The sequence below is a fragment of the Nanorana parkeri genome, unplaced genomic scaffold (genome assembly GCF_000935625.1).
Source record: "Nanorana parkeri isolate BGI_ZX_2015 unplaced genomic scaffold, ASM93562v1 scaffold582, whole genome shotgun sequence".
Taxonomy (NCBI): domain Eukaryota; kingdom Metazoa; phylum Chordata; class Amphibia; order Anura; family Dicroglossidae; genus Nanorana; species Nanorana parkeri.
The window spans coordinates 274,415-285,493 of NW_017306850.1; the positions used below are offsets into that span (position 1 = coordinate 274,415).

The window sequence follows — 11,079 nt, forward strand, 5'->3', positions numbered from 1 at the left end:
AGGGCGAGATGGTTTGGTGGATAAAGGAAATATAGCACATGCCCACACAATGTTTAGCAAATAAATTGCTCATCAAGCATATAAGCCTCTATCACATTGAACTCATTTATAAAACTGGTTGCAGCCCTTTTGCGATTTTATGTGGTTCGTGCAATTTAACTATTAACATAAGTTGCCTGCATCCTGTCAATAATAGTAACAAATAACAATTAAACACTTCTAAAGACACACTACTACTTAGAGTTGTAAAATATATAAAAGTATCAGCACTATAACACTAATACATTGCAAAGTGTCCCTATAAATATAAATAAAGAAGTAATTTATAAAAGTGCATCAATAACATACAAATTAAAGTGCAACAATATTTCACAGTGTCAGGAATCACCAATATATAAAACATATATAAAAAAGATGTGTCAATACATAACAACAACAGTATGTAAAGTAAATAAATAAATAGTGGGGAAAAAATCCATGTCCCGATGGGTGGAGCAACCGAAGGAAAACTGGAGCTGGTTCAGCTTACATGGTTAAGGTTTAATATTTTTTTACAGTGCACACTTTGGTCTGCATTGCTTCTCATTTTGGGCTGAGTTAATATGGCATTTGGCTTTCTGGGAATGTGTGTGGTGGGATAGGAGAATTTTAACCAATGGACTACATTAAGGGTAGATCCCTGCCTGGCTCTACAACAGAGGGGGACCTATTGTTCAGGTCAATGTGAGCAGCTCTCTATTGGGTGTTTACATGATGGCCATCATCTGGTGGTGGAACGACTCCAGATTATTTGTGGCTATTTCTTTTTGGAATCATTTTTGTACTAAAATATAAATATATATACGCTGGGGTTGTGGATGGAATCTCCTTCTTTTGATGCACATGTTGTTTCATATATATAATCAAGTTGGTTGTATTTATAAGTTAATGGTATTTATATATTGTTTATGTTTAGTTTTGTAGCTTGTTCACATTCTACATGATACTTGTCTTATTATTTAGGACAGCCCGGTACATACCTAATTGCATTTGAAATCAAAACAGGTTAATCTAGTACTATTAGTGCCTGCTGAATATCATATTGGTGCAAGGTTATACTGTTTGTTGAAGTTAACACATAGCACTTTGGAAGGGGGTTTCTATTTAGCGTTATAATAATCTACATACATATTTATATATATATATATACACACACACACACACACACTGCATTAACATTTTCTACATGAGTGGGTCTAATTCCTCTTTAAGTCCAAATATTACTTAATTATTTTTACAACTATTTACACTATTGACATTGTGCGGTACTCATTTCAGCAATGGGTACACTAATGGATTATGCATAATAGGTCACAAAAACTTACGATTGTTATGGTCAACGTAGTATACCCCAACTTGAGCATCATAGGCCTCTTCCCATCCAAGTGGGAACTCATCCCCAATACAGTCAGCAAAGGTTAATGGTTTTGTATATCTGAAAAACAAAAGCAATCTTTTACTATCGTAGAAAGACTTTATAACTGAATATACGGTAAATATGCATGTACAGAAACACACATTTTAATGTTTTTTTATAACTTAAGATAAAGTAATACATACATTGTTTTTTGAGAAAGGCAAAACTTTTTTTTTGGTGATATGTTATTGCAAAAAGTATTTTTTTCTATGCAATCTTTAGACATAAAATATAAATAAAAATACATAATTACACTTCTACCTTAATCAGTGTTATTTTACAATTAATGTTACTGTAGATAAAAATATACATTTTACAATATAATGTGTCCTGTTTATAATGACTAAAGATTATGATTCTGGCACAAAGCATTGCAAAGTTTTTTACAAATTAAAAAAGGAGTTTTTCTTTTTAAACATTGTGCATATTTATTTTTTGAGAGCCACAAAAAAAAAAAACCACAAACAAAATGAATAGGCATGAAATAAGTTTAAATATGAATAGGGAAAAATATAAAAATGCAATCCTAATATCTTAGAAGAGAAGGTAAGATGGAGTTAATTAGGACTCACACTGGTTAATAAGGGGTTAAAATGTTATTTAACTACTTGAGTCCCCATCGCCATTTTAAAACAGCAATGGAAGAGTCACTATTCATCCCAGGACTGTTTTAAAATGAAATCAGCAGCTCTTGCAGGTCCCTATGGGGGTACAGACTGGAACTGACAGATGTCAGTGACAGCCATCATCCAGCACTAGGCCCACTGTAGAAACAAATGTAAACACTATGCTTCTGAATAGTGTTTACATAAGGATTGTAGTGATATCACAAGTGACATCACAGCATTTCCTGTCAGTACGGAGGCTCGAGCAGAGCTGTTGTAGCTCTGTCCAGTCTCCTAAGCAGTTGATCACTGGTATAGTGATCTATTGCTGGCTGATTGCAGCAGTGATCTGTTGCTACACAGCTGCATAGGGGGAGACCAGATCCAGACCCATCTTGAACAAAAAAAGAAAAAAAAAAAGAAAAGTGAAACAGAAATAAAATAACAAAATATGTGTTCACACAAATGTTCTCCAGATCATCCAACTTCATTGTTGCAGCCTCAGAATGGATAGATAGATAGATAGATAGATAGATAGATAGATAGATAGATAGATAGATAGATAGATAGATAGATAGATAGATATCCTAGAAATAAAAAAAAATATTTGCTTTTAAAATGAATTATTATATTGTAAAGCGCTGTATAATAATAATAATACTATGTTCTGCATTGTAATCTGCTGACCCTGGGGTTACCTCAACATATAACCTGCTGATACCATCGCCTTGTCATTTTTATCTTATGGTATGGTTACCATGGTATTGTGGACCCCGCCCACCTCCCCACACGGCTGTGAGTGGGGCGGAGAGAGCAGCTTACTATCGTGGTAATCAAGCAATGAGCAGCAGGAACATGGTGTCCATGAAAAATACTTAAAGTGGCAGACATGTATGTTCCATTAAGGTACCTTTATTTGTTTATGCAAGGATTATTTGTGATTACTTGTGTCACAGCATCTTGTTTATTCAAAATGGTGGGAAAGTGACGTCGATATGACGTCAGAAGGGGAGTTGTGAGCTCTTTTGATTGGTTAATGGCTGCCACTGTTATGTATATATATCTGCACTTGTATTGTTGGTGTTCACTTTTTGCTTGCCTGAAGAAGGGATCACATGGTTCCTAAACGTTGCTTTAAAATGTGACACTACTACAGGGGATAGAGAGATTGGCTTAGTATCAAGCTGGAGTGTAAGTGACTTTCTACCAATTTCACTGCACAGGCATGACATGCTCAAGTAAGTGCTTGCAATGTAATTGGAATTTAAGCGATTTCACACCTGAGATCACCGTCATGCTTAATCAATTCCTAATTTTACACTAACATTTTACACAAACTGATTTTTTTCTCCTGTGTGCATTGCAATGTCTTCCTGTCGTAAGGGGAATAAGGATCTAGCCTTACTATTCTGCTATGTTAAGTCACACTAACGTGATATCATGTTAATCAGTAGACTTTGTTAAAGAACTCCGCGCAAAACTTTTATTAACCCCTGGAGAGGGTCTACCCCCACACTGCAAGGGTTAACTGCTCTTTTTTGTGTAGGTGCTAAAAAAGTTTTTTTTTTTTACAGTTATACTCACCTGAACCATGGAGCTGGCTTGTTAGAGCCATCCTTACAACCTCTGTCCCCCTCCTCTGCACCGGTCTCAGGTCCTGTAAATCATTAGGTTCTATGCAGAGTGTCATACACAGTGTCACAGACGTCAAGACGCTGAGGAAGATTCCAATTCTGCAGTGGAGGAGGAGACGGGCTTCAGAGACCAGAGAAGCAGGGAGCCGACTCAACAGTGCGAGTGAGTATAACTCTTTTGTTTTAGCACATATACAAAAAAAGAGCAGTTAACCATTGCAGTGTGGGGATAACCCCGCTGGAAGGGTTAACAATAGTTTTGCCCAGAGTTCTTCTTTAATTATATTTGGAGGTAAATATATGGGGGTGTGCAAATTACATAAAAATTACAGGAAATTTCATTTTATTCTAACCTTTTACTATTTAATCCCAATAAAAAAAAACAAGGAAATAAAACATCTGTATCCAAGTTTGCTACCAAATTTAAGCTCTATTAATTCCAAAAAAAGATTCATAGTAGTTAGGGTAGACTACAAAACGTAAAAGATATTATGTGTAAACCGAGACTTTGCCAAAAACAAAATAACACTCCTAGGCAAAGTTACATAGTTACATAGTATTTGAGGTTGAATAAAGACACATGTCCATCAAGTCCAACCTATTGTGTGTGTGTGTGTGTGTATGGGTCCCTGTGTCATCTTGTTATTAGGAGTACCTGTACCCCTGTATATTACCGTTTCTCAGGAAATCGTCCAAAAGCTTCTTGAACGATTCCACACTATTAGCTGAAATTACTGCTTGCGGCAACGAGTCCCAAACCCTAACTGCTCGAACTGAGAAGAACCCCCTTCGCCCCTTGTGTTTGAATTTTTTTTCTACCAGTTTCAGGTGGTGGCCTCTAGTCTTTGTTACGGAATTAATCGTAAAGAGTTTGTTGCTAATGTCGCTCTGACTATAGAACATTTTGTACATGAAAATCATGCCCCCCCTTAATCTCCTTAATTCCAGCGTGAACATATTTCAATTTAGTAACCGTGTCTCATAGCTCTTGTCGGCGACGCAAACTCCTTCCAGCTAGATCCTGGGGACTAAAGAGCAGTCAAATTCTTGTGAGAAAACTCTTGCAATGGAGTGTCTTTTAATGAGATCCTGCTCTCCCCAGGAATCTTCCCAGAAGGACAGTGATGTCATGCCCCACGATGGAGATCTTTTTTTGCAGGTACATTTTATACTTATGAACAGAAGTGATCTGCAAAGGGATAGGGGGCCTGACATCACAGTTCTTCCAGCTAGATCCTGAGGAATATAGAGCAGCCAAAATCTTGCGAGAAGATGCTCTTGCAATATACTGGAGTGTCTTCTCACTTGATTTCACCTACTCTGCATTCCCCAGGAATCTTCCCTGAAGGACAGTAGTGTCACGGGCAGCGATGTTGAAGACAGGGCTAAGGTATATATCTAAATTTTCTTTTCTGTACAAGTACATTTTGGAACTACTAATGCCAGGTGGTTTTTAAAGATATTATATGTAGACCTTGCATTGTTTTGCAAGATCGGCTTTAAGTAAGCTTAGTAAAAGGGACAGTGCTAAAGCTTATTAAAGATAATGGAGGGGCATTTATCAAAACTGGAGCAAACAGAATCTGGAGTAGTTGCCCATGGCAACCAATCAGCATCTCTCTTTAGTTTGCTCAGGTAAGAGTTGAAAATGAAAGAGAGAAGCTGATTGGTTGCAGTGCAAATCTGCTCCTGCTCCAGTTTTGATAAATTCCCCCCAATATGTTTAAACGTCTGTGTAAACAAATCCAGACACGTGTGCTATTAAGGTTTAGGAAGCTATGGATACAATAGAAATTTATTTCAATTTTAGGACTTTTTGCACAACATTTTAAAAACATGAAATCTATGCCGAGCACCTAAAATGGTTTATGTTATGCTCAGGATAAACACATCTAATTACAACTCTCAGGTACTTGATATGCTCAAAATAGCTCCTTGTTTTACCACTGGTAATGCCACAGTTCCATTTAACAAATCTCTTGTGCAAAGCAAAGGTATAATGACTATTTTGCTCTTTTATAGTAAGCAATGATTAACAACAATACTGACATGTACAGACTACATGTTTAATATTCCATGAGTGCCTTTGTTTTTTTTTTTATTTATAAGGTATACTTTACTAAAATAACTATATAGATTGCCACTGCTGACAATATTTTGGTGTTAGCTGAGTTCAATATTTTCTAAATCACAGAATGGTGCCAAGCCAGTAGCAAGTAAAATCAAAGAGAATTCACAACTCATGATTTACATTATGGTTCTGCCCCAGCAATTCCTAGGTTATTGAGCAAGCATAACAGCCAAGCCTCCAGTATTTTCTATTTCAATATTTTTATTGTTTTACAAGAACACATAAACTCCACATTCAAAAAAACCACAGAAAATAAATACACAAATACGAATGTAAACTAGGCACCATATCATGTAGAACAAAACCCAGTATGCTGGGATCCATAAACAACTCAAAAATAGAGCTATAGTGTGCTATTTTTGAGTAAACCTCATAATGGCACATTGATAACAAAAAATTAGTATGCGAGTGTCAGAAAAGAAAAAAAAAATGGGGCTGAAGTGTCCTGCCTACTTGGGGCAAAGCTTGCATAACTGCTATGTGTAAAAGCCCAAAAAAAGAAGAGCAAAAAAAGAAGTGAAAAAGGAGAAATACAGAAAAGAGTAAGAGGAAACCACAGCGTTTTTGAAGGAAGAGAATGGCAGTGGGTTGTCAGACGCAAGATATAGATTAATGAAAGTCTACAGGGCGAGTAGGCTTGCCTCTGCCCTGGGGGGGGGGGGGGGGGTGGGCCCCCCTTTTACAAACGAAGCCACCTGATGTACGGCTGATTTCAGCCGATATATGGCTGAAATCAGCCGTACCAGCCTGAAGTGAATAGCTGAACAGCGTTCGGCTCACTGCGCTTTACGTCGGTCATTCACTTGGCTGCCTACGGCAGCTTAGTGAATGGACCCCAACGTAGGCTATCTAGGCTTGTTTCTGGGTGAACATGTAATATCCAGGGCTCCCAAATTCCATAGGACAATCTTGTGGTTCATAGAACCCCTAAGAGAGCAGAAACGAGGGGTATAATTCACCTTGTACAGAGTGTCATATAAAGAAGTTATCCTAACTCCTAGGTATTGGATACTTTTACCAGTCCCAATAAAGGCCAAATTCTGCAGCATTAAGGTAAGTGAATGTCAGGTTAAAGTTCACTACATTCAGGTCTGAAGATTTCCCCCAGTAAACCGTAAGAGAGTGTATGTATTAGTTTCAGAGTGGAAATGTATAGCTGAGTGATGGGGCTAGCAGGATGCCATCAGCATATAGACTAATTTTAAACTCTATCCCTGCTAGCTCAACATCATGGATGTTGGAATTATTGCTATCAAAATGGCTAAGGGTTCAATAGCAAGCACAAAAAAGATAGGGGAAAGAGAGCAGCCTTGATAAGTCCCCACGGGTATAGGAAAAGGATTAAGTTGGGACCAAGATATCCCACATGAGCAGCAAGATTAGCATATAAAGCTGAGATCCATTTCAAAAAGGAATCACCAAATCCCCATCTCTGGAGAACAAAGTCTAGATACTCCCAAAATATAGAATCGAAGGCGCGTTGTACATCTAAGGAGAGGAGGAAGCTAGGGATAGATCTGGAAGTTAAAACATGTACCAAATGTATAGTTTTGCAAATATTGTCAGCTGCCTGCCTCTGGGGAATAAATCCTACTTGGTCCCTATGAACAAGAGGGGGAAGGAAAGTATTAATACTACTGGCCAAGCTCTTAATGTGTACATTTAGTACAGAAAGAGGCCTATAATTATTAGGATCCAGGGAATCCTTGTCAGGTTTTGGAATCATAGAAATATAGGCTAACAAGGATGAAGAATGTAGTGCCTGACTATTGTTTAAAGAATTAAACATGTGCGTTACATAGGGTGCCAAGAGAGGGGAAAGATTCTTATAATAGAGTGGAAAAACCCATCCAGGCCAAGGACTTCAAAGGGTTTTAGAGTTTTAATAGAGAACAGTACCTCTTCTGTTGAGATGTCAGAGTTGAGTAGGTCTCTAGATTTTCACAATAGGAGGTGGAAGGACAACATTTCGAAACAGGCATTGCATCATTCTTGCAGTTCACAGTGGTTTGGCCCCCGGGAGTCATGAAGTTTAATTGGAGCATGATGCTCCATGCTTGTTAGAGTACATCTTCTGCCTAGCCCATCTGAGGGTCTTTTCAGCAATGTGATCTAGTAAGAGATTCCGTTCAGCTCCGACTGTTTTTATTTGGCTTTATGTGGCTTTATCTTGTTCATTTTTAAAAGAGGAATCCAGTTGGTAAATTTTCCCATAAGGTTCCTGGATCCTCTAAATCCTTTCCCTCTCGCGACGAGAAGCTAGCTCAATAAGATGGTCCCACATAGTAAGTTTATGAGCTTCTAGTAGGGCACCGGGGAGGATACAGAGCCATCATTTTGATCAAAATATTGGTTTGCAAAACTTTCAAGCTGCATAAACAAACCAGCAAAGTATAGCAGCAAAATTTAAAGGCATGCATTTGAAAGAAGCGGAGCATAGTTTAATTTTGGAAAAGTGAAATAGAGGAACATGTTGCTTTACAACAACCAAAGAAAAAAAGACAAACAATAAAGAACATCATGAAACCCAAACAAAAACTGATCCAAAAATCGGGTACAGCAGGAGCAAATAAGAACCAAGTTCTCACCCAGCTCTTGGTTATAGTGGGGGAAAGCAACCACTGGGACGCCAGGGAAGAGCTGAGATAGTGAAGTGTAGTATGATTCAAGGGAGGGAAAAGGGACAAAAGAGAAGAGTACAGAAAAGCAGAGAATAAAAAGGAGCAGATAAAACGCAAATATAGGAGCAAAGCAAGGGGGTAGGAAGAAGGGGGGAAAGGGAAGACGAAAAGGATAGACTGGTGTGAGAAAGAGAAGTGGAACGTAGTTCAGATAAATAAAGAGTAAAGGAAAAGCAAATTATTTCAGTTAGCAGGAACAAAGGAGGAACCAGTCATAGGGCAAAATCAACTTTTTATGGAGTACAAAACTGCATAACCAACACAGAGGATATAAGCGAAGGCAAAAGGGCAGCAAAATTAATTGGACAAGGCACCTGCAGTGTCTAAATTCACCCTAACCTCCAGTCATCAAGAAGATCAATAGCCCCACAAAATGTACAAACCAAAAGCATGAAACAATCAATCAAAAGTGAAAGTGCATACTGTAAACAGAACTAGCAGATATATTATGCCTACAAACAGCAATCCTCAAAATAGTGGCAGGCTCAATGGCACAGAGTCAAATTAATCTAAGCCTAAGGGGAGATCACCTGGAAACCCACGACACGATAAGGCTATGAGAACAAAACAGATATTCAGTACTTAATAAATAACAAAAATACATAAAAAGAAAAAAAAAAACATAGATCCATAGGTAGAATCCAAATCAGGAGTGGGGGGCCCCCCATCTGTCATACACATTCATGAGCAACGTAGCAGTCACCGGAAAGGGTGTTACAGAAGAGGCTGTGGTTCTATCATCCTTAGTAAAGCAGATAACAATAGTCATCCAGGCCTCCCAGGCCTAACGTGACAGTACAATTCTATGGCAACAGTGGTGCAAAATTCCACAGGTGGCAAATATATAACAAGAGCATCAACACAGTTTGTTAAAAAGTTCAAAAAAATGACTACACAACCACATTTACAACTGTTAGGGCTTGTTCACACCAAATCCGGACCAGATCTGGATGAGTTTCTGCATATGCAGTGCGCTTTGACACGTTTTATACGCGCTCAGGGACGTTTTTAGTTTATTTTTTTAGCCTAAAATGGGCTTCCAGGTGTAGTGCAGTGCGTTCCAGAGCGTTTGCACACGTTTTGGTGCGTTCCAGAGCAGAAAAAATAGTGCTTGCTGCAGTTTTTCCACATGCTCTAGAACTGAATGTTGTGGTGTGAAATAGAGCCCAAAATACCATTGGAATACATTGGATGCATTTTTGATCCGTTCTTAAACTGCTCTGCACTTGGTGTGAACAAGCCCTTCGAGAAAAGCACAGGAATTGTAGCAACCAAGAAAAAATGGTGCCTTCACTTTCTAACTGTGCAATCACTCCAAAGTCAGTAGGCACAGGCAAAAGGGACATAATCTCATCTTTAAAGTGGACGTGAACTCAAGAAGTAAAGAAAAGTGTTAAAGGGAACATCTAGAATTGTTGATTGTGCCTTACCAGTACCCTGAAAAATCTAAAAAAGATCTAAAAGTCTAAATCTGTCTTGAATTTCTTCTAAAAAAAGAACAGTGCACTTCCTGTGCCTAGGCACTCATGTACTCATTTAACCTTACAGCTGTTTATCAGCAATATAAGATTGTCTAAGGCACACTGCCTCTGGCTGCTAGTCTCACAATAATTGTAGATGTCACTACAGTGCTGCTCAGGATTCTTTATTGGAAAGAAAACTGTATCTGAGGACCTAAAGTGCAAAGATCCGCCTTTGCTCATTCATCCTGAGGAGAGAGAGCCCCCAACATCAGTCAGCTCACACATAAAAAAAAGGCTTCTGGACAGCTGAGACTAATTAATGAGGTCTGGCTTAGCCCTCATTCACACGAGAAACGGTGAGGGTTTCCCTGCTCGGACGCAGACAGGATCCATCTAGTCAGCGTACGAGTAGAGACACTCGCGCGGACGTGCAGGTTGAAAGAGCGTAGGGCTGCGTACGGCCATGTACTCCAATAGAGAAGGACAGGCTGCTGCGTGTAATCACACGCAGCACCTGTCTGTCCCGGGAGTGGCCCGATACGGCTGTGCATACAGCACGGATCTGTACGGGCCGCCCATTTTTCGTGTGAATGAGGCCTTATGGAGTCCTACAGATGGAGGCTTTATCCCACCCAAAGCTTTTTTTTTTTGTTGCTTTAAGGCCTCGTTCACACCAGATGCAGTGCGTTCCAGGCCGGATTATGGCTAAAATGCACTGCATCGCATTGTGGCCGGCTCACTATGCTGTGGGCAGCCCGGTCTGGTCCGTAAAAAATAGTGCTTGAAGCATTTTGTTCGGACCGAACCATCGGCATAATGTGCCTAGCAATCCCGTGCGGCCGATTACGTTCACTTCAATGGACCGCCACGCCCCCACTTGCCCCACAACATAGTGAGCTGGCCGCAATGCGATGCAGTGTGTTCTAGCCAGAATCAGGCCGGAACGCACACGTGTCTAGTGTGACTGAGCCTATACAGACACAAATCCTGAAGCCCCTCAAGTGACCGCGCTGACCAATGAGTGCTCGCCATTTGCAAGCTAAATTTAAAATCCATAGTGCAGCAGCACAGAGTACGGACAATACACCAGTATCAGTGAAGGGAAAGGA

At 39.4% G+C, this 11,079-nt stretch overlaps 1 protein-coding gene across 2 annotated transcripts in view; it reads right to left on the bottom strand.

Moving 5' to 3' along the window:
- WWC1 (WW and C2 domain containing 1) overlaps positions 1-11,079 on the bottom strand; it is a 134,647-nt gene that overhangs the window by 83,872 nt on the left and 39,696 nt on the right. For both annotated transcript variants that reach the window (XM_018562542.1, XM_018562543.1), the window contains exon 2: positions 1,365-1,474. In XM_018562542.1, the coding sequence (XP_018418044.1) occupies positions 1,365-1,474 (110 nt within the window). The remainder of the gene's footprint in view (positions 1-1,364; positions 1,475-11,079) is intronic.